Genomic DNA, 24133 nt, shown 5'->3' with positions numbered 1-24133 from the left:
CATCAAGAAAAAGGTGAATTTCCCCCATCCCTGCTCCCTTGTTCCTCAGTGGCAAACAGCACCAGAGCTCAGCACAAGCCTCTCTTTCGGGCCAACTTCCTGCCTGAATCCTTCTTGGAGCAGTTTCTTGCGCTGACAAAATTCAGCAACCTCAGCCCTGAGCAGTGATGCTGTTGCCACCTTTTGCCCACCCTGCAGTGAATGCACTGTGCATGCAAAAGGCCTTGGGAGGTGAGAGGGCAGCATTGGAGCTGCCCGAACTGCCAGCCCAGGGGTTGGGTCATGAGCACAGGACTTGCTGCCTGGCTAAAGAACATTTAAATGCCTGAATCTTCCCATAATCCAGAAAACTTGAGGTGGAGGAAGTAATGGAATAAAAACCAAAATAAATAGGTAACAAAATACAGGCAGAGAAGCAATTGTGGGTTTGGGGCTGAGGCAGTTGCCATCCCAATATTCACAGGGGGAAGCCAATGTGCAACTGCTCCACCCTTCCAGTCCCATCCCGTCACATCCCATCCCTCAGCCCCAGAGAGACCAGATTTTCTGTCTGCAGCTCAGACCTGATCCCTATCCAGCAAGAGTGCTGAGAGACAGACAGAGGCTCTTGGAGGCCCCTGTTGCAGCTGGATCCAGACAGGACTTCCCCACTCAGCGTGGTCCATGCCATCGGTCCCTTCCTTGCTCCATCTTCTTCAGGCTGGGGGATGAGGAGAAGCAAAGAGCAGTGGGGAAAGGCCAAAGCAAACCACACTGGGGACAATTAAGTACATGAGAGCCTGGGAGATGTGGATGGATGGAGACACTGAAGCACATGCGGTGCGAGGAAAGGCGCTCCGGCCGCCGGCACGCGGGGCGGCTGCTGCCCCACAGACGGGGCCGGTGCTGCAGCCGGAGCGGGGCAGCCCCAGCCAGTGGGAAAGCATGAGGAGACAAGGGGAGTACTGCAGGATATCATCCACTAAGCTGTGGGCTCTGCAGCAAAGAAGGTAACTGTTCTGGTAGAAATTTGTGCTTTAATATATTTTTGTTTGTTTGTTTAAAACAAGTTCTCACTTCCCTGAGGAAGCCCTGTCCGACATTCCCAAGGAAACATGGGTGTGTTTTTTTTCTTCTTTCATTTGCTCTTCACATTTCTTCATTCCCATTTTTTTGTGTTTCGTTCCTTCTTTTCTCCGTGTGTGTTTCTTTCCTTCCTCTCTCTCTCTCACTCTCTCTCGTGCACGTGCTTTTTAAAAAAAGTTTTGTCTTTAGTTTTAAATTTTGTTCTAGACATTATGACTTTCTCAAGGAGTGCTCCAGTTCTGAACCAGATCCCTTTGCATGGTCATGCCTGTCAGTCTTTGGTAACATATGGACACTTTGGTGTGCCAGTGAGGAGGGGAGGAAGGAGCAGAGGTGGCTGAGTAGGAAAGGAGCAGGAATGTCTTGGTCCGAAGACAGGAGCGCTCGCTTGCCATCATCTGAGCAGCACGTAAAGGAAGAAAGTCAATGGGCCACAAAGCCAAGGGCTGTGCAGGGCTGGGACACCGCTTCCTGGAAGAGCAACAGCTGCCAGCCGAGAAAGGAGAAAAAGAATTAGTGATGGGACAGATACAGACCTCATCACACAAGTCAGCACACATCTATGTGTTCTACAAGCCTGAAGGACAGAGAGTTCCCTGATCTTTTGGAAGATGCTTTGAGACTTTCCTGGACATTTTCAAGGTTCCCCAAAACTAACTTTGGAAAAAAGGTTGAGTCTCAGACTCTTTTGCAGTCCAATCCTTTCTTCCCCAGAGCTTTCAATCTGAGTCAAACAAAAGACTCCCATTGTGTTATGGTTATATCCTAGGCTAAAATAAAACTTTAATTGCACCTAAAATTTTGAAAATTTTACAGTGTTCTGACTTTTGTTTCCCTCTTCACCTCTGGAGTTAAGAAAATTGCTAGAAGTGACTCTTTGAAGTTTTTCTTGCTTCAAAAATAAATAAACCAAACTGAAGCTTGTTCTCAGGTGCCAGTCTGGCTCTGGTTTGCATACCCTGAACATCTGCTCTCTGGCCCAGCTGGGGAATACTATCAAGGGCACAGGCAGGACTAGGGCAGAAGGCACACCAGGAATTCCCACCCCATGCCTACGTACTGCTTACACACACCTCGCCGTGGCTGCAATGCACGGTGCACCCAACAGTGGAGTTGTCTCCATCACTGCAGCACTGGCATCACTTTATGTGGTGGACTGGAAAGGGGCTGGTGGGATTTAGCCTGGCTGTGCCGCTCTGCTCAGATAGCAATGAAAAGCAGCAGAGTCCTCCCTTGTTCCAAAGAGTAGATTGTTTTTTTTTCTTAGAGTAGGACTGACTTAACACTACAAAGGCCATTAAAGACTGCAGAAGGTCCCTCTCCTTTCAAAGCTTCCACAACTAGAGTTTCCAGGAAATGAGGTATTGCAGAAGTCCTTCTCTTATTGGGGATGACACCTCCTGGTTGTGGTTGTTCCTTTGACTCTTGCTAACTCTCGACTGCATAGAACAAGCCCAAGAGTCTGATAGCCCCTCTGGTGACTCCTGCTGGTGGGGTCAACCACCCCGTTGAGTCCCACCAACAATCAGCATGCTCTGAAATCAGCTGTGCAGTGTGTGAATGCACTCCTACCAGCTTGTTTGCCTCTGAGGCAGGCACAGTCTCACCCTTATTCGGTCCAATTGGCTTCCTTGGGCAGTCTCCCTTTTTCAGAGTGACGTCATCGATGGCAATGTCCCCCTCGTAGCTGGTGCCCCGGACACCTTCAAAGATGATCTACAAGCAGAGCATGGGAGAGAGCCCAGCGTGAGGCTGCAGGTGTGGAGGGCCCCTCCTGCACTGCAGGGCTTCGCAGAAGTCAGCAGGACACAGAGCAGATCTTATCAGGCCCCTAAGAGAATTATTTCCTTCCCGTTTCTCCAACATTCATAGGCTCTGGAAAGCCAGATCCCACTGTTTATGGGACCAACCTCTTTGTACTGAGCGTCTGTGCAGTAATAAATGAGCATTAGAGCTCTGCTTTATTACATGTCCTGCTCTAACAAGCCAACCAATACTGAACAGAACTTTCAAGAGTAACTACATTCTTATTTACTGTTTTGAAGTGTCCAAAAGCACACTGGGCATTTTGCCACAGTGCCACAACTTAAGCAGCCTGTACAGGGCAGCTCTCACAAACAACTCTACAACAGCAAAGTAGCCTGTTGGGTAAAAACCTCAGCCATAAAAGCAGCCCACTGTCTGGGTACACATAAACAATTCGATGAGCACATGCAGAGTGCCCAGCTCATTTTCACAAGAGCTCCCAGTGCCCTCCCTTGTGCCCCACCAGCCCCTGTGCTTCAGAGGAAGATGTCTGCCAGGAAATCTACATGCATGGCCCACAGACAGGGCAGGTGGCTCCTTGACTGTGGGCTTGGCTTACCTGGAAGGGCCCAGGGGGGTTGATGGGCACATGTGCTTGCTGCCACACGTTGCCCCGATTGCCACTGAGGGACCAGACCTGGGTGTCGATGGCTCGCTTGTTCCGCACGCGAACCAGCAGGTTCAGGGAGCCTGTAGGAGAGAAACAGCCCTCTTGGCATGCTGGGGCAGGCAGCCAAGCCTGCCTGCTGGGCTGGCTCCTGGCACAGCTCTGGACTCAGCCCCAATCCATGGCTGTAAGCCCCAGCTGGCCCAGGGACAGCCTGCAGAGCCGCAGTGGCCATCTCTGAGGGGAGCCAGCTTCCTCCCGTGTCCATGGGTAAGTGCCACTGGCAATGTTTCATCCACCTGGCCTTTCCTAGGGAAGCACAGATCCAGACAAAGAGGGGCAGGATGAGGAAGAAGCAGTGTGCAGCATGGCTGGGGTGGCATGAGAAGGGGCTGGCAGAAATGCTAGCTGCCAGGGACCTCCTGCTTGAAGCTGTCTCCTGCTCTCCATGAAGGCAGCATGGTTTTGCCTGGCCAATCTTGAACTTCCCTGAGGAATGCAAGTTCTTCTACTGTCCAGTATGAACCTCCAGCACTACCAGTTGTGGACACTGTTCCTTATCATATAATCTAATACTATGAAAAGATTTTGGTTCCATTATCTTTGAATTTGCCCTTGAAACAGCTGGGGGCCAATGGCCGACAGCAACCTCCTCTTTGCCAGACTGAGCACGTCCAGCTCCCTTAACTTCTCTTCCTAAGGACTTCTGCTCCTGGCCCTTGACCATCCTGCTGCCCTTCTGCTGGGCCTCACCAATTTCTCCACATTCCACTTGAAATGGGGAGCCCAGAACACGTATTTGCCTCCCCCTGTTCACCACTGACACCTGAAATATGCAGTGCAGCTAACAGGGCTCTCCCTCCTCTTTCCCTGGCCAGCAGCTATGGAAATATAACCAGTGTCCCCATTCACCACTTGCCCTGGGAGCAGCCTCGGAGTGAGCAGCTGTTCCTTGAAGCACCAGACAGTGTTGCCTGTTCCACACCACCTGGTACCATCCCAGCCCAATATTTTCAGAGGTTCACAAAGATCCTGCAAATCAATGCCAATTTCAAGTTCTTTCAAAAAAAAACCAATTCCCAAAAGGTTTTGTCTATCATTAAACCAAAATCAAAGCCAACAAATCTCAAAGCATTTCCAGTTCTCACTTTGAAAACAGTGTCACAGCTTCCTACCCTACACCCACTCACAAAACCATCTCAGTTTGTCTCACTGAAACATTTTGTTAGCATGCCCTCAGATTACTTATTTTCCTTTTTTGCTTCAGTGAAAAACATTCAGAGTTAAACATTCAGTCAGGGTTGACCTGAAACACTTTTTTTTTTCCTCAAGAAATCAATCAATCACAAGTCTAGTCATGCTGTTGCTCATCAGGGTTTCTAGTCTCCATACACAGCTATATTACACCTGAGAGTATGTAGGAAATAGTAACCCTTACTTATCCATCTGTAGTCTATCTGCACTTGGGATGCTGCCTTCCCACATGGCTCTGCCCTTTGGAAAAGCAGCAGAATGAGGTCAGAGGAAGAGACAGGGAAACAGACTTTCCTATATAACCTCCCTCCTATACGATTCCCCCAAATCCTTCATTCTTGGCACATCCACCCTAGGGGCACTGTGTGAAGGACAGGCTCCTGGAAACACTCCCATCAAGCACCTGGCTGTCAAAAACTGAGAGATCCATTGCAGGGAGTTCAGGTCATGATAAAGATGATGAAATGTTTAGATTCTTAGTGAATGACTTGCAAGGAAAGGTTAAAAAAATGAAATATGTATATAATTTAGTGAAATGAGTATAGAAAACACATTATTTTCTGGAAATATTCAAAAGCACTAACTGAAAGGCAAGGTGAGAAGACTAGATGAAGTCCTGACAGGACATAGACAGCATACCCAATCCCCCTCCCTGGTGGTACTCAGTTTGGGATGCACACCATACCCTAGGGCAAGGATAAAAATAGCTTCTTTCTCTCTCTCTCTTGACCAGCTGGCACTGCACAACCTCGGGGGATCCAAGCCAGTGAGACCTCCCTCCTGGAAACCCAAGGCCACAGATAAGAGAAGTCACTATAGGAATCTCTGGCAAAACCAGCTTTGAGCTGCTGATTTCTTGGCATCTTCCATGCCCTCAGCAGCTTCCTATGAAGGAAAGTCTCTCTAAGGATACCCAGCCCTCATGGAGCCCCTTGTCCAAACTGACAGCTCAGGCAGGAACTGCATAACCCCATAGATCAATGTCAACAGGAGTGTGTTCAGAGCAGCTAATTACAGACACCAGGGCCCGTGAGGTGAGGGATTGAGAGCAAATGAAGAATTAATATGGAGCTGCTAGCAAGCAAGGATTAAAAACAACCATTGTCTATTCTATCCTCATTTGGGGACTTGTAGCTAGGATTTGCTGCACAGTAGCCTGGCTGAGTAGTCAGCACTGGGACAAATCACGCAGCAAACGAACTTTGATGCCCTAGGAAAAAAGCAAAGGCGAGATAGAAAGAAACCCAGAGAAGCATCTGGAATGCAAATTAGTGCCTCCAAAGCACTGGCTGTGAATGCCTGGCCTAAACCCAAACCAAGCCTGAGCACATCCTGGCTGACAGCTCCGTGTCCTTGCAGCATCAGGAAAAACAACCTTTTGGCCCCCGAATTCCCTAATACAACAATACTGAATATGAGCAGGCATTCTTCAAATGGTTTACAATTGGAAAGGAATCTCCCTTATCTACTCACAACATGCAGCGTTTCACTACTGTCTACACATGGAAAACTGAAGGTCAAAACAGAGGAGCAGCAATCCCATGGCTGTCTTAGAAGTCAGTCAGAGTTGTGAAGGGCAGCCAGCTCTCACAGCCCTACCTGCAATCCCTGCTAAGTTACAGAGGTTTCCTGAGACTGGGAAGGAACTACAATACCTCCATTTTCCAGTAACTCTGGGAGGCATGGAAGAGGCTCCTGGATGTGAAACAGTGATGAAACCTCTATCCCATCTGAACTGAGTCCACAGTGTTGTAGTTGTTAAATTTGTGCAGCTCTTCTACTTTACACCCTTCTACCACCTGTCAGTCTGCCACCAGTTGCCAGTAAATTTAAGGGCACATAGCCTGTGATGGAGGTACCTATAAATGAACCTCCAGATCTGCACTCTAGGCAGAGCCATGAAACATTGCAGACTTGGACTATGGGAATCTCCAAGTCATCTTCCTTTCCAGTGCCTACAAACAGAACTGTGACCTGCTCTCCAACTCCTCATCAGTGGAGGTGAGAAAGACCCATCAGTGCCAGTTGCTGCAGTCACCTTTTTTGCCTGGTTTCACACTGCAGCCATGCCTGGTTTCCTCTATCAGAGTCCAAAGCCAGCTGTACAGTTTTGTTCCCTATTTCTCTCCTTGTTGCCCCATCTCCATCTCCCCTGCCTGGCTCTTTCTAAGGGCATCTGCTGGTGAGGCACACAAAAAGTTAGACCAAGTTAGACCATCTATCTGCTGCTATATTTCTCCAGCCAACCAGAGAAAGACAAACAAAAGGTAAATCCCAGGACACCAAGAATCCTGTTGTTACCTCTTCCCATACACGGCAATCTTTGCATTTGTCTTGTAATCTGTATTATTCTTTCTTTCCAGTCAAAAGGGAGAATAAAGGCAAGTGATGAGTGATGAGGAATTAATTACAGGCAGAGCCAGCTGTACCTTCTGCTGGCTGCCTTGAAGACCAGAGCTGGCATTTCAAAAAACTGGCACTCACACAAAAGACCAGCTGTGCTGCCAGATAGAATAACCCAAGGGATGCCTTTAAATGTTACCTTCTCACAACAAAAAAAAAGTATTCACTCAGTTTCCACAGGAGGGGAACTTGACTGTCATGCTGAATTGCAGAGTAGCTCCAGAAGAGCTGGTCCGGGAGCTCTGGGAGGGACGCAGGGCCTGCAGGGGCAGGGCCATCAGCACAGTCGGTGTGGGATGGCAGAGAAGGTAGAGGGTTCCTCAGGAGCTCTCTTGGGGAGTTAATGCAGGGGATGGGGAAAAGGCTAAGGAATAGCTCAGTTTACATGGCTCAGATGGAAGGCAGGCAGCTGGAGCAGTCAGGAAGCAAAGGGAGCATGCCACTACGCACTGAGAGATGGGGTGCCATGCCAAGTGCAGCAGAGCTCTGTGGGATGGGTAGGGAAGGCTGTTGGAGTCACAGCCTGGAGCTGGCACACAGCCTGGTCTCACTGCATCTGCCTGCTGCACTCCTGTAAGATCCTTGCTCCAGTATGGGGCAGTCTCAGGAGATCAGCTATGGATGAGAATTCCCAGCTGCAGCTCCAGTTTAGATTTGGCACCCAACTGGGAACTCAGGGCTGAAAGCCCCCATGGAAATTCCCATGGCATTTCCAGTCCAGGCCAGACAGATTGAGGCAAGAAGCTGAAGAGACATCCAGTAGCTAGAAAGAGATTCACGGTGTGGAGAGGACTTAGACCTTGCATAGCTTAGCAGAGTCATCTGTAGACCCAAAATGAGGGTTAAAACCAATCCAGGGAGAAAAGAGCTCTTACATTTTCTAACAGGGGCTCTGAGCACTTCTTTGAGTGTTTAATGTTAATGCCACTGATCAGAAACTAAAAGCCCAAAGCTCAGTGCAGGCAAATACCAGGAGTCAGTGACAGTCTCCAGAAAGAACCTATTACTGTTTATAATCTCCACAACAAACACAGGTCTCTCTCCCTCTCATTTAAATGGATGCTAATGAATAGCAGTCAGCATCAGGCTGGTTAGGAGCTGGGGGGAAAGTTATTGCTCTGAGAGCTAGAGAGCAGAGGGTAGAAAAACAATTGTAGCACAGATAGAGATGCAGAAATAATGCCAAGTGGTACTGACTCATAATTTCTAGGAATGTAAGTTGTCTTTGTGCCATGGTAGGATGTATTTACTCATTCACAGTCTCTCAGGATGCTTCACACATTAACATATGAGGAGTAAGACAATTAAAGCCTCTGGGCTGCTTTCCACTTCTGGCTGCAGAGAACTTTTATTTCTACATGTATATCACTTGTTCTCAGCTTGGTGTGCAGGGTCCCCTCTGTCCAGTCCTAGGGTCCCCTCTGTCCAGTCCTAGGCTCACTACACAGACCTGTTTCTGCAGCCACTGCTTAGCTAACTTCAGAGCAGGAGGGTTCAGAGAGCTCATCCTGGTCAGAGTTTGGAAAGCTCCATGATCCCACCTCTATTCCCAAGGCATCTGCATTGGGGCATGGAGAACATTCAGCCTGTGCTGCCAGCTGATTGCTGTGGGACACTCAGTGCTCTGGTACAGTAGGGAGGCTGTGGAGAAAGGAATCAGGGGAATCAAAGCCTCCTGTTTCCTGTTGTATCTAGGACTTTCTGGGGATATAAACAGCAATAAAGTAAGTTTTGATTGGCAATGTTTCCCCTACAGCAAACCTGCGAAAATTACTTATATATGGCTACAGGGAATTTTCTTTGGAGTTAACTGTGGATTTCAAAAACCCATAGAAACAAACACATTTCCACCTCTGACCTCCTAAACCATCATCAAATGAGGCTGGGCATGAAGCAATATTCCCTGACATGGCAAAGCCAATTGCACAGATTGATCTATGATCCATCACTATCTATCTGACCAGTCTGGCATGTACGGGAACTTCGGGATGGAGGGAATGTGCCAGCAGAGAAGCAACAACACTCTAAAAAGGCAAAGCAGACATATGGCTGGGCTCCTGGGGAGACACATTGGGCAGGGGGGACCTGGGCCCTGCAGACAGTGGGGTAAGTGCAGTGGTATTGTCGTGGCTGTCTCATGATAGGGAATAATGGGAGGAAGGCAGGGAAGCTACAGCTATAGCTCCTTCTCTCCATCATATCCCCACCTGTCTGTGTACATAGAGAGCAGATGGTGATATGGCAGGAGCAGACTCACAATGGAGCTATGCTTGAGCTCCTTTGCTCATTTGATCCACCAGTCTAATTAGAGAAACTGTTAGCATAGAGAGATGAATGATACAAGACTTCCATCTTTGATACTGTGTTTATAGAACAAAATCCTGGCACCCCTTTTCATGGAAAATTCCCTGAGAAACTGTGACCAGTAACAGGCTTTCTATGTGTGGGCAACAGGATGTGGTTTAAGAAATTCAAAAGAGGGAGAAAAAAGACCTCCACACTCCATTCACTCCATCATGTTAAATTTATGCTATCTCAGAAGAACAAAGGCCCATCTGATATGCAGCTAGAACAAAGCAGAGGGAGGACACAGGGAGGGTGACTCAGCGGTAAGTTCAGAGCTGGTCACTTGTTGGGCCATGGCTGTGTAGGAGCCCAGTGCTGCTGCTGACCCAGGTGCTGGGCAGGGAAATGGATGCTCTCATTCATTTCTCTGTGCAGCTGCTGGCAAGCAGGATGGGAAGACGCTGATGGGAGCAGCTCCTTCCCTCTTTCCTGCTGTGGCTGCTGGTTCCCAGAAGTGCTGCCTTACAGAGGAGAGGCTAGCCTGGGGGAAAATCATAGAATTGTTTACATTGGAAAAGACCCTCAATATCAAGTCCAAACATTAAAAATAAGAGTTTGATAATGTCTTAGATTACAAATGCATGATGTGGCCGGGGGCGGGGGGATGTGTTCTATTGCCATCTGTTGGAGGTGGGGCAGTCATCTGTTAATTGGGCCAGCTGTTAAAAACAGGTAGGGCAGTTTTCTTTATCTCTTCCAGACCAATCCTCCCTCTGGGGAGATATCTTCTGTTAATGGGCCACTGAGTCTCACTGCATGACTGATAAAATTACATAATCCCCTTGTGAGATGCTCCACTCAGTGGGAGTGGCCAAGCATTCCTACCTGGATATAATCTGAGATTTGGAACATGACAGCAGCCTTTTTCCACTGGATTCCCAGAGGAAGACCAGGCCCCTCAGAACCACCATTGGCCCTTCAGAGGAAAACTCCACCCTTCCACAGGATCACTGCTCCCACAGAACCACATCTGCCACTACAGGAGGACTGCAGCCACCATTTAATCGGACTGCTACCAACATCCTGACCAACAGTGTCAGGTCATATTCTGGCTCTGTCAGTGTTGTTCGGCATTACTGCATTTTTATTTGTTTTCTCCTTTGTTATTTTTCCTAACAAAGAACTGTTATTCCTACTCCCATATCTTTGCCTGACAGCTCCTTAAGTTCAAAATTGTAATAATTCGGAGGGAGGGGGTTTACATTTTCCAATTCAAGAGCGCTCCTGCCTTCTTTAGCAGACATCTGCCTTTTCAAACCAAGACAGATAAACCTAGCAAGAAGGAGTTCATGTATAGGCAACTTTTCCCACCAATTTTGTAGACTCAAGAAGCAGAGTGAACCATAGTGCATTTGTGAGGTCTGTTTGCTCCTTGTTCACTCTCTGTTTCATGACATGCCCAGATGCCTTCAGGCAATGCTCTCTCTCCTCCCAGCTTTGATAAGGGGCCCTTTGATCTTTGGCACCAGAGACAGCTGGGTCCTTCGCAGAATTCATGCGCTCAGCTCTCAGGCTGAGAGCACGCACTGTGCTCAGCACTCTCCAACGAGCTGAAACAAAGTCTGCTTCATAGACACTGCCAGGTTTAAAAGAGCACAACAGCCAGACAGGGGACTCTGCCTGTCTCCCTTCTGAGGACAGGCTTTGCAAAGACCTCAGCAAGAAAGGAGGGAGCCTCCCAAACGCCCAAAATACAAAAGATGTGTGTGAAAGGGCTGCTGACAAAAAACCCCTGCAGACATGATGTACTTATGCTGAGGAAAATTTTGCCTGTCTCCTCTCTATCCCTATTAACAATTTCCCTATTTCCCTATCATCACCCTGTCCATGGTGTCTCAGTCCTGGAAGCCAAGCACAGCAGCTGCAGGGCTGCAGGGCTTGGAGCAGATGGGCTGTTTTACTGCAATGCTGAAGCCAGTGAGACAGCAGGAAGGAGCAGCTGAGATCACATTTCTTCCTGCTGAACTGAGGACACCACTCAAAAGCTGTTCTCTGGTCTCATCCTCTGCCTGACCCAGGGAGATGTGAGAGGATGAATGGTTCAGGCCTTGAAAGTGATTTGCTGCAGGAAGGCTGTTTGTTAGAATAGGCTGCGCTCCCAGCTTTGAGCTCCTTATAGCTGGGATGCATTATAGGATGCATTGTAGCAAGAGACTTTCCCCACTTCATGCCCTGTGGTTTTGCACCACAAAACTCCAAGGCAACTAGCTGAGACAGTGAGACTCCAAACCTGCAACTGCAAACTCCTTCAAGTGTTGGGGTGCCTGTCATCCTTGCAGAGCTCTCTTTGGGAGACAAAGTCACTCCTAGAATTGATGGTGGTGACTGACACTTGTTGAGCACTTCTTTGATTTTCTGGGATGCATTTCCATACTTTACAAAATCACGTCTGGCTGAAGTTCAAGTACAGATAGGGATGGATGCACAAGTAGGGTATCATGGTTTGCACTCTGTCCCCATAGCCTTGCTCCTGTCAGAACACCCAGGGGAGTGTCCAGATTTGCACCTGCAATGACCAACAGTGAAATAATTAATGGTCTGTGGAGAGAATAGAAGAGTGACAAGGGAGTGCTGAAGAAGTAGCTGGATATGCTCTGAGAGCTCCTGTTTCCTCTTCAGAGTGTGTTAAGTTTTGTATATATCAATTTCAGAGTCTGAATAATTGATGCAACACCTGATGTCTCAGGAGATGATCAGGTTGCAGTGTATCCTTACAGCTCCTCAGCTTTGCAGAAGGCTGCTGCTGTGATTGAAATCTGAATGGAAAGATGCTCTGCTGAATGAAGGGAGGGGGGATCACAGCAAGTGTCCATCAGAGGAATAACTGTCTCCAATCAGGTGATCAGCAGCAAAGAAAATCTGTGGGGATTCAAGGCAGCTACAAATGAATGGGTGCCAGCAATCTGTGCTCCAGCAACCTTCCCAACAAAGTCTGCAGCAGTAAAGTAGTCAGACATTCAACTGGTAAGAGAGAGGAGGGTTTTTGAAGAAAGTAACATTTCAGTGCCTCTCTGTGCTGGGAACTTGATTCAGTGATACCCTTTTAGTGAGGGACAAGGAAAGGCAGGGATCAGTGAACCCGCATTCACTGGTACTAAACAGAATGCCTGCATCAACATGAAGACACAATGTTTGTGGAATGAAAATTACATGTAGTCAATCCACATCTGAACACCTTTCCTTCACCCCCATGTCTTCTTCTTTAGATGTTAAACTCTTTGGCTTAGGGATGATCCAATCCTACATATCAAATATTGGTGCTCTTTGTAAGTAAACATCTAATGAAGGTATAGACATATAGTATTTACTGGGCTCCAGCAAAAGTAAGTGAAGAGAATTCTCTGGCCTTGGTTATGCAGGAAGTTTGATTAGATGATGTATCAGTGCTATTGGGTCTTAATAATCTTTAAATCCATGCCTTTAATCCAAAGTTCACAGAATTCTTTAGAGAAACAATGACTTAATCTGTCTTCGCTTCAGAGTCACTGCATTGAACTTACAGAGGCTGAATGACACTTTACAAATGCATGGTCTTCTTGCTGGGTATTTACAATCCTTGCTCATGATCATGGTATTTGACTAACCTCCCAAAAAACCCATGCAGATACTACTAAAAGAGACCACAATCCTTCCAAAGTGTCCATGCCACAGCCCACAGGAAGGTGCTGGATCTCTTATAGATCATTAGTCAAATAGGAATTTATCAATGGCCAAAACCACATCTGAGTAAGTGGAAAAAGGATGAGCATTAAAAAAACTGAATGCACTTTTTCATTACAAACTCTTCACTTAACTCTAACTGCAACTTGTTTTCAAGAGCCTAGAGGGAAGTGAATCATACTCATGAGGAAAATCAGCCTCTCCTCAATCAATCCAGTGATGTAATCCCTATTGTGTAGAGTAATTGTATTGAGATAATGGCATGGATTTAATGAATGACACATTTCTATATAAGGCAAACTTCTATATTTCTATATTTCTATGTAAGGCAAACTTCAAATATCCAAAAGAACACAGCTACCTCCAGAGTGCCACCTGCATTACTGTGCAGTGGCAGGGTGCTGTGTTTATAAACAAAGTTTGGGTAGGAACGAGGGACCTATGGTGGTGAATCTCACAAAAATTATGCCTTTGTGGTTCAAGCTGCTTTTTCAATGACAGAACTGGTACCTCTCAATCTGTGTGACCTGACAGCTCTGGCTAACATGACTTGTCAGAAACAAGCCACATGGCACCCACTGGCTCCTACGTGTGATCATCCACCACGGCCTATTAGACACACTTTGCACTGATTGTCTGATCTGAGCTGAAGAAGTAAAGAAGCAATTCAGTTTGGCAGGCCTTCCAGACCTGTGATTCCTCCTCAGCAGGAGGGCTTCAGTGGTGGCACTGCCTGTGTAAGTGGCCAGCCCACAACACAATTCCCTCTGTGAAACAGCCATGGCTTTCTTGAGCTCAGATGCTGCAGCAAGCAATCTGATCAGGTCTCATTGTTTCCAGTGATTCAGAATCAAAATCCTTCTCAATCAGTCCCCAGCACTGTTCCTCATGGGATCTTAGAATAGAGTAGAAGAGAAAAAAAAGAAAAGGGAAATGAAAAGAAAAAAAAATTGAAAAGGACCTACAACCACCTGACCACTTGGATCACCTCTCTAGGAAGCCCATTACAGTGTCTCACGACCCTTTCAAAAAATAAATTTGATCCTCCCCTGATGCAGCTTTGAACCATTCCCATGCATCCTGTCATGGCATTCATAGATTGGCACTTTTCACCCCCTTTCCTTCCTCAAGAAGCTGTAGAAAGCAATGAGAACTTTATAATTTTATTGGAAGCTTCCCATCCAGATTATACACAGACCAGACTTAGCTGGGGTTGTTAGGTAAGGTCTGTGTCAGCACTGGAACAATCGCACCCTTAACTCTCCATTCAGTGGCTGAAATTTCCATGTCTCTCTCAGCAACCTTCACACTGTGAGCTGACCATGAAGACACCTCTTGCTTGCAGCAGCATCCATCAGTGAGCAGGAGGCTGCACAGATCATAACCTGGCTACCACTGAGTTAGGAGGCATGAAAGAAAGGTGGCAGGGGACTGTGGTGGAACTAGTCTGTCAGGAAAACTGTCTTATGAAAGCATTCCCCTCTGAGGCAGCTCCCGGGAAGGGAGGAAGAGGAGTCTGATGGCTGAAGCAAGGACTTGAGGATTTGCTCCCAGCCAACCTGACAAAGAGGATTTTTGAACTTGGCAAATACTTGCTAGCTGTCATGGCTAGTTTCCTCCCCTGAAGAAAGCAAGCAATTCCTCAGGAACACAGAACATTCTGAGTGGGAAGAGACCCACAAAGATCATTAAGCCCAACTCCTAAGTGAATGGCCCACACAGGGATTGATGCCACAACTATGGCATCATTAGCACCAGGCTCCAACCAACTGAGCCTCATTTGACATTTCCACACCAGCTGCAAGTAAGACACTCTTGCTCTTGAATGCCTGGTGGAAATGGGATTTCTTTTCTTCTCCTCTCCCTGATTTTTGTGTTGGGGCTGGCAGGATCATAGGGCAATGTGAATGCTTGCTACAGAGGAGGCCAGAGGAAGAAAAACAGATGACCAAATAACTTCAGAAGAACGGGGACTGCCTCCAGGGAGCTCCCCTTCATCCTGCTCTCTCATCAGCCGAGAGATATTCAACAGCATCCTACTCTGCTAGTCACTGAATATTTTATATCATGGCTACAACCGGTGCATTTGTATTCTGTTTCTCTCTTTCGTCATATCTATTATAAACGAGTAGTGTCTGGGAACTCTCCCAGGGAAGATTTGCCTGGATGGCTACGGATATTTTATAGTCAAATTGTGAGAGTAAAGCAGCTTTCAAGTTCTGTAGTGGGGGGAAAAAAAGGTAATAAAAGAGTTATTAAAAAAATAAATAAATGTCGAGATTTTATACGGCTACTTTTTGTAGTGACAGAGCTTCAATTTGCTCCACGATGGAGCTGGAGCTGCTGGAAGAGGCTTGGGATGGGAGACACCCTCTTGCTGGCATTTTCTGCTGACAGGAGCAATCTGATACAGTTTTGCTGGCACCTGGCTTGGCAGGACTGTGCTGGCACTAGTGAGCCAGGGGCTGTGGCTGTGACTGCACAAGGGACAGCCGGGTCTATGGGAAGCAAGACATGGCTCAGGACTGCAGCAACCCCACCTGTGCCTTCACATTGTTGCACATGTGAGATGGATGGGAAGGCAGGGTCTGTCTCCTCCTTTCCCCCTCCTAGGACAGGGGAGGTCCTACTGAGTCCTATACCCCCCTCTAACCCAGGGCTGAAGAAGAAGAGCTGAATAAACTTGTTTTGCCCTAAGAGTTCTCTCAGCCAATAAGGCATCAGCCAATAAGGGCATCAAGCCTGGTATCAAGGCACTGAGTTTCAATTGGCAGGCAGATAGATGGTGGGTTTGCTGGACCAAGTCATATATTTCACAGAGAAAGAGAACTTTTTTCTCATTTCATTCTCTTTCAATCTCTGTCTAATCAGTCTGATTTTAAAATTTGCTCTCAGCTCAGCAGCACCCACCATGGAAATCATATGGCATTAAGGAGTCTATCCACCTCACAGAAATTTATCAGCCTTTGTACAACAAGAGGAAAAACAGGGATCAAACAGGGCCTATATCATTGGGTATGAAGGGAAAAACCAAAAGATATAAAAGGTGTCTGAAGCTGAGGAAGAGAAAATGGCACTTAGAGGCTTTCTTAGGTCTCAGGAGTCACCATCACTTTTGGGTAATTTGTGGGTAGAGCAAATTAGTAAGGAGTTAAAATGCTAAAAGAAAAAAACAAACCCTGTAATGAATTGATTCTCTGGCATGTCCAGTCCACCCCATCTCCAGACAGACCACCACAAAAGAACTGTTAAATCGAGCTCTTTTCAAAAATCAAGAAAATGTTGATGACCTTTTACTTCACCTGTGAAATGAACATGGAAATCTGACACAAGAAAAAAAGCAAGAGAGGCCTCCTCTCCCCACGTCATTTTTTTGCCAATCTCCCACCAGTCTGGGCCACTCTTCATCAAAGAATGAGACCCCTTTCCCAGGCTCCAGGAGAAGACAAGCAGGAATTAGGCAGCAGAGCTGACTTACCATAAGGTCCAGCTGCAGGGAACACTTGAGTTTGCCAGCTAGCATTAGCAGCTGGACTCTGTCAGCCAAGCAGGACCAGCAGCTCCAGGAAAATCTGGTGTGAGCCAACACTGACAGTGCTCTGCCTGAGCAAGCTGCCACTGATGGCATGACTACAACATGGAGCAGCCTGTCTCCAGGGGGAATCCAGGTGTGTGAAAACACCTCTGACCTAGCCCAATTCCAAGTGCAGAGAGCAGACATGAGCCCTCAAAACACAGACACAGATGGAGACCTGCTCAGTGAACTGCAGCCCAGCTCCTAGCCCCGACACTCATGGTGTCAGGGTTTCAGCCTTGCCCAGATTTTGCAGTTTAACCTCTCAGCCGTGCCACATGTGCACAGAGATGTGGCCAGACTCAGCAGCATGTTCCCTCCCAAAGACATCTGCAGTGCTGAGCAGAGAGAGGTTAATTAACCCCGCTTATTGAAGGGGGGACACATTCCTGCATGGGCCCTGATTTTGCAGTCAGGCTCTAGTCCAGCAGGTGATTAATAACCCTGTGTGCTGTGCGAAGAGTGCATCTATTATTCAAATTAATGAAATTATAATCAAGAGGTGACGAATTAGCAGTTACTCCTTGACTGGATATGGAAACTCATTAGTGTGCCAGGCGTTTCTGTGGTGCTCGCTGCACTTGAGGCCTGCAGGAGCCAGGCAGAGCAGGCAGCCCCTGACCCGGCTGGGGGAACACACATCCTGCACACCCCGGGGTAGCTGTGGCCACCCCAGAGCTCTCTGGTTCACAAAGCCCCTTCACCCTCTTCTCCTGTCCAATGGACAGACTGACTGTAAGGTGCTGCCCCAAGGACAGGCTGTGACAGCCTCACAGCCCTGACACTGCTGGGCTATGGGACAATATCTGAGTGCAGCAGCCCACCCTGCTGCTTGGAGCACTGGAGTAGGACTCCCACCCTCTGGAATTGCTAGTCACAGGCAGAGCTGCTGGAGCAAGAGGCTGGAGATGTTCCCCAAGAGCCCACATGAGGCTCAGCTGACCCTTGCCCAGAGGGGACTCACCAATGTGCTTCCCGTACATGTGGTAGTAGAAGGAGACGCAGTAATACTTGGCAGTGATGTTGTACAGGGGGCTGATGAGCCGGGCTTTGTCTCCTGTCACCCGGGGCCGGGACGCCTCGATGAACATGTAATAACCTGCAGAACGAGAGGGAAAGGTGGGCAAAGGCAGCAGGCACTGGGTGTCCCTTCCTCCAAATGATGGGATGCCAATGTGGCTGGGAGACCACCCCTCCTCTGGGAGACACGGCCTTGCTGTGCCCACCTGCTCTGCACCCACTGTGGTCCCAGCCAGGGACACTTGCAGGATACCCCCAGTGCCTCCCTGCCCTGACAGTATTTAGGGAAGCACGGGAGAGACAGGCATCTGCAGAGCTGCTGTGGGCACACGTAGCAGGTGAACCCCTGCACATCTGTCTGGGTGGACAAAGAGCCCCAGAGCTGGCTGCACTGTGCAAGGAAAACACCAGGAAGAGAAACCATTCCAGACTAATTTCTCTGCCTCAAGTAGAGGGAGAGAGGGTTTGGTACGTCTAGCCTGAACAATATTGTTGTCTAAAGAGAACAATACCAAAGCAATTGTTAACAGCCCAGGGAGGAAGAGATTAGCCATTTAATTTGTTAACAGCATTTTCAATGCTCAGTCAGGTTGGGTGTACTGAACACTAATGGGAGAAACCATTTCCTTAGCAGGCCATTGAATGTTTCCCATTTTTTTTCTGAATTCAAAGACAGGTGTTTGCATACAAATTTACTTTTCTTATTACAGAAAGAGGGACGTAGTATCCACTTAAACGGGGAGCATATGCTCCACACACAGCTAAGGTGAGCAATACATAACACCAGTCTCCTCCAGCTATAGTTGAAGCTTCCTCCTGCCCCATAGGCAGCTCTTGTCTGGGCTCTCAATGCCTCTGTACTTGGTACTAAGGAGATGTGTTTGCATCCCTGAAAATTTCTTCAAGGAAACAGCTCGCTAAAACCTATAGGGCCATTTCTAGGTGTTAGAGATATTCTCCTAGTTGTTTATCGATGTTTTTCTTCAAAACAAGCATCAAACAGTGCAAGAGCATTAGGCATCAGGCAATTAGCTGACAACAAGAACTAATGCTCACACTATTCCCTTCAACAAAGTTGTGGGTGTTTTAATTGGGTGTTTAATTCCAATCAGCAACATGCAAATTAACTGCCTGCTCCCTGCACCCCATGTGAAAGCAGAAAGCAGATCAGCTTTCTCCCAGAGCTGGGAGGCTCCTGACAGGAGATGGTGTGCCCCTCCCCTCCCTGCCAAGCCGAAGGAAGCCCAGCCGTGTGCCGACCCTCGGGCGTGCCGCTGATGTCCGTGGGGGGCCCCGTGTTGACGGTGCGCTTGGGGTTCTGCGTCAGCGCGTTCTGCCGCGTCCAGTCAAAGTTGTCCATCTTGTCCTGCACGAAGCCGCAGATCTTCTCGTCCTCAAAGCGGCAGGTGTTATCTGCGGGGATGGGAAGGGAAGGGCTGCTCAGCTGCTGCTTTTCCAACACCCTCCCCAGGCTGCCTGGGTGCTCACAGCAGCGCTGTGCCGCCACTGAGGCTCTGTGTCAAGCCAGGGCAGATGGGCAGCCCCTGGCCTCAGGAGGAGGCTGAAAAGGAAGGCATCATAGAAATCACAGAATGGGTTGAGTTGGAAGCAGCCTCAAAGTCCATTCAGTTCCCAACCCATTGCCATGGGCAGGGATGCCGTTCACTAGATCAGGTTGCCCAGGGCCCCATTCAACCTGACCTAGAACACTTCTACAGATGGGGCATAACATCTCTGGGCAGCCTGTTCCAGTGCCTCATCATTCTCTAAGTAAGGAATTTACTTTTAAAATCTAATCTAAATGTCCCCTCTTTTATTTAAAAATGTTCCTCCTTTTCCTATCACTGCCCATAATACACCAGTGATCAGTGTTACTACAGAAGTGTTAATCCAGCCTGATAAATGTGATGGTCTGACAAAATGGAAAAAAGCTATTATGGCTAAAGAGATTCTCTGAGAGATCCGAAGGGGCAAATGTAGAGGAAGGTAAAAAGATCACCAAAGGCAAACTGGCTACAAGGGCTTTTATATCAGAACAACTTGATGGTAGAATAATTTCCCCAGGAGAGAAGAAAAAGTAGCAGCAGATGACCTCCCTTCAGGCTATATATTTAACTAAACTATGACACACATGAAAAAAAATCAGCTGTTGAGAAGAGGTCAGCTCAGCATGACAAACGTGTCATTTAGCCAGAGTACATCTAATTTATACCAGCTAAAAAGCACATTTGATTTTGCAGCTTATGCTGGTTCCCCTAACAAAATAAAACACGTAGGTAAAAGATTTTTATGTAGGATCAACCATATGTGCAATAGGGCTCACTTTTATTGCTGCCACAAGACTGTTACACCCTACGGCAATATTGTAAGACAGATGAAAAATCTCGTGCATAGACATAACCCAATATGGACTTGCAGAGATTGGAATGAATTGGACATGACCAGGCTGAAGATTGTAACCTTTGTGTTAAAAAGGTAGTTCTGTGTCACAAATGCAAAGGTCAAGAACCTGCTTTACACTGCTGACACAATAGGAGAGGGATGGGTAAAACAGGCAAAAAAAAAAAAAAAAGAGAAAACAGGTCCAAGAACCAATGTGAAAACTGCTGTGTGTTTTGAAAAGGCAGAAACCAAAGCTGGAGAATGAACTGGAAGTGGGATCTTGGACCTTGTGAGTGATGTAGATACAGCAATCACAGATATTTTTAATTGCTGCTTTTAAGTAAGAGCAAGGAGGTGTGCTATAAAACTGAAAGATAAAGCCATGAAAGAACACATACACAAAGGAAAACAAGGCTTTCCATGAGGGCTTGGAATGTTCTAGGAACCACATCCATGGCTTGCTGGTGCAAGACTCAACTTCTGGGGGTTTACCTCCCGCTATTATTTATCATGCCTAGATGAAGAGAAGCCCAAATGCCTCTGGGGGCTCCTTCATTCTTGTATCTTCAGTGATGCCTTGCTCTGGTTCCTGGGCAGGAAGCTTTTTCTCCTAGCATGCATGGCTCTGGCAGGACATGTAGGACAGAGCAGGGTCCTTAATCTATGGGCTGAGTGCCAAGGATGGGACACACAAGGGAAGTTTTCTGCAATGCCAGGGCCAAAAACTCCAGAAGCAGCACAATGTGATGGCAGGAGCTTCACACATCTACCATACACAACAAAATCTGTTCTCTTGTACCAGAGAAGAGACTACTCATGAAATGAACAGAATCTTGACTCTGAGATGCTGCACCTTCTGGTGGCTAGCATCCTCCCCATCCCCTCCCATTTGGAAATCCAAATGGACATCAAAGGTCTGCACACCCCTGTGGTAGGGAACTGGGTTCCCCTTCCTGCCCGTCTCTTTCCAGCATCCCATCCAAGCAGTGAGAAAAGAGGATGCAGCCCTCTGAGGTGACCTGCAGAAATGTCTTTGCCAGCACAGGCTGGACAATGTGAGGCAAGCCAAGGGCCTGTTTCACAGACCAGGGCAGCTGGGTTTTCAGTAAACTCAGCAGGAAACGCTGCATGCCCACTCCCCTGGGCTGAGCACAGCCATCGGGAGCTTGTCTGGGCTGGCCACTTAACTGCTGATTAACCCTGGCTAAGTGCTTTCCATTCAATCTGCTCATTTCTAATTAGCATCCAAATCCAAATTAGCCACTGCTCTGCAGTGCCTAACACAGGGGGCCGAATGGCATCTGGAGCTGGAGGAGAGGGAGCAGAGGACAGGGCAGATGCTTGCTGGGTCTGAGACAGGCTAACTATGTGGGGGTCTCCTTTATTCCCAGAACAAAGAGATGGAAGGAGAAAAGAGTCAGAAGGCAGCTCCTAGGGGTCTTCCTCAGCTGTTTTGGCTGAGACGCTGGAGCCCACAAGCTTGCTGATGTTGCTGGGTGGTGTAATACCCTCGGTTTCTCTCCACTGCACCAAAAACGTCTGCATGACTCCAGCTCCTGGGCTGCCAGCTGCAGTTACAAGAGACACATTTTCTCTCAGAATGGCATTATCTCACACAGCAGGATCCACAATGACTGTCCTTTTGCAAAAGCTCCAGGGCGGTTTGCACCTCTGACCCTGCTGAGAACACAGACTTCCAAAGAAAGATGACATCGTTCTCCAACATAGAATTACCTTAACAGGGAATATCAGGTGGAAAGCAGAGTTGGAAGCTGTAACACAGAGGTCAGCCAGGCAACAGATTGAGAGGGAACAAACCATAAATGAGGAGGCACAGAAATCAAAGGAAAGGCAGATTAAGGAGAAAGCACAAGCTCAGGTGGGTATCAGAGAGAGTTGTGCAAGACAAGAGGACCTGAGGACAGCATTCCAATCTTAGCCCCAAGGCCTGGTTGTGCCAGCCTGTGGACTGTGGTGGACTCCTGTGCCTTCATTTTTAAGAAGCCACACACGTGGGATGAGACTGCTCAGAGAAGTTATAGACTCAAAAGTCTATAGACAGCTCTTTTAACATCCAAATAGAGCCCTGAGTGCATTTTATCTTCTCATTCCAATGCAGCTTCTTCCAGAATGCAATGCTCCTAGCAGAGCACACAAAATAGAGAAGAGTCCTGTGCACCACAGATCAAGCAATGCTTAATCAACATGATCCATCTAATGTGCAACACCACTTGCTGTGCAAGAGTTTGAACCTCCAGCACATCGCCTCTGCTTAGCTTGGGAGCTAAGGCACTTTGAACAACCAATGAACAAGGCTTCTTAATTTCTCTGTGGCATAGTAATGCCTCTTTCTATGTAACTTCTGCATTACATGGGGGAAATAGATGCACAAAGTATAGGGAGACACATTTAAGGTCACAGCAGGCAGTGCCTAAGCTGGAAACAGAATCCAAGTGCTCTGACTCCTGGTCCTTTGGTATAAAACAAGCCACAGGAAAGCAAAGCTCTGTGGTTTCTCTGAGCTACAATGGAGGTGCCATGAATAACTAGGAAGTGTTCAGCGTGGTTTGGGACACTGCCAGCATGTCATCTCTTGGTGGTTATCAACAAGGTTCACCAGGACAAACCTGGCAGATCCAGCCAAGAAAAAAATCTTTATATCACTTGCTGTACCTCAGAGACCACAGAGGTGATCTGACTTTTGACCTTGACTGTGTGATGCAAGCCTTCTTGAAGACTTTTGCCATTTGCCAGGGATCCTGATTCATCCTCAAGAAGTAAATGAAGCTTCCTGTTTAAAATTTAAGCAGTGGATTTAAATACTGAACACAAAAGTTGCTATCTGGATTGTAACAACTAAGGTGGAGGTGGCAGGGGACCTGGCTCCTCAAAATCTGGATTTAGTGCTGTCTTCACCACACAGATTTCCTTGGCAAGCTTTGCAGTGGTGGCAGCTCCGAGTGCAGAGATGTTTGCTCTCAGTTACAGACACATCCATGCATTCCCAGGGGAGAGACCCTCTGCTGTGGCTATTAGCATTTCTTGTTGCTTTGCCTCCTTGAGAAACATAATGGAGGTTTTCCTTTCAAGTCCTTAGGGGAAAGCCATCCCTGGTTCTGAAATTCTGGCTGCCAGATGAATGCAAAAAATAATACTCCTATTCTAGCAGCAGACTATGGGTGAATAGCAGTTGGAGTGCACTTGAATAAAACTGCCTTCATCATTTAGCTGTGGTTTGACAACTGGCACTGGCCTGGAGCATAAAGGACCATGCTCTGAGCCCCAGCTCTGTTGCAGATCTGCTGTGTGACCCACAGGCTATCATTTTTTGGACATCAGTTTCCCCATCTAGAAATTGAAGACGATGAGAACTATATTGAAACCTCAACGTATGTAATGATCTAAGAAAGAATATTTAACAGTCTCTCTCATTGCAATTTTCTAGGGATTCTATAACCAATAATGGGAGAAAGCTTCATAATGCTGTAACTGGTTAAGTCATCCTATTTGCCACCACCAAGACACAAGGAACTGTCACCTCTTTAAACCTTTGCATTACAAAACATTCTTGAAGAATGGGCACAAACTCGAGTAATCCAACTCTGAACACAGGCTGACATCTCATTCCCACATGTTCTCACCTGAACAAACTTGGATTCCTCTGGACTCTGAGCATTACCAGAGACCAGACACCAGCAATAGATGGCAAGCAACAAGCCAGGCTAATCTGCAACAGCCAATATCTGCCATGGATCACCACCCACTGTACCTGCCCATGGTCCCAAAATCATGGGTTTAGCACCACACACATCCAGACTGCAGGTATGTGAGAAACAGTGTTGCTGCTCTGAAAGGGCAAGACAGGTTGGCCAACCAAATATTAAACCAGCAATCCCATATATTTCTTAATGACATCATCACCAAGGTTATAAGGTTGCATCTGACAAAACAAGGGAAACCAAAACACTCCAGGGAGGAGCAGCTGGAATGGCTCTCCAAAGCTGGAATGGCACTCC

General features: G+C 47.4%; 1 protein-coding gene across 1 annotated transcript in view; it reads right to left on the bottom strand.

Moving 5' to 3' along the window:
• Nucleotides 1–1020: 1020 nt before the first annotated feature.
• The window catches only part of MDGA1 (MAM domain containing glycosylphosphatidylinositol anchor 1), a 138738-nt gene continuing 115625 nt past the window's right edge, over nucleotides 1021–24133 (bottom strand). The window contains exons 13-17 of the mRNA XM_058020832.1: nucleotides 18996–19148; nucleotides 17680–17814; nucleotides 3431–3561; nucleotides 2673–2781; nucleotides 1021–1551 (exon numbers count right to left, since the gene is read on the bottom strand). Coding sequence (XP_057876815.1) covers nucleotides 1460–1551; nucleotides 2673–2781; nucleotides 3431–3561; nucleotides 17680–17814; nucleotides 18996–19148 — 620 coding nt within the window. The 3' untranslated portion in view covers nucleotides 1021–1459. The remainder of the gene's footprint in view (nucleotides 1552–2672; nucleotides 2782–3430; nucleotides 3562–17679; nucleotides 17815–18995; nucleotides 19149–24133) is intronic.

This window comes from Melospiza georgiana, chromosome 3 (genome assembly GCF_028018845.1).
Source record: "Melospiza georgiana isolate bMelGeo1 chromosome 3, bMelGeo1.pri, whole genome shotgun sequence".
NCBI classification, from domain to species: Eukaryota; Metazoa; Chordata; class Aves; order Passeriformes; family Passerellidae; genus Melospiza; species Melospiza georgiana.
The sequence above is the reverse complement of the archived record's forward strand: the minus strand, read 5'-3'. Positions and strand labels throughout refer to the sequence as shown.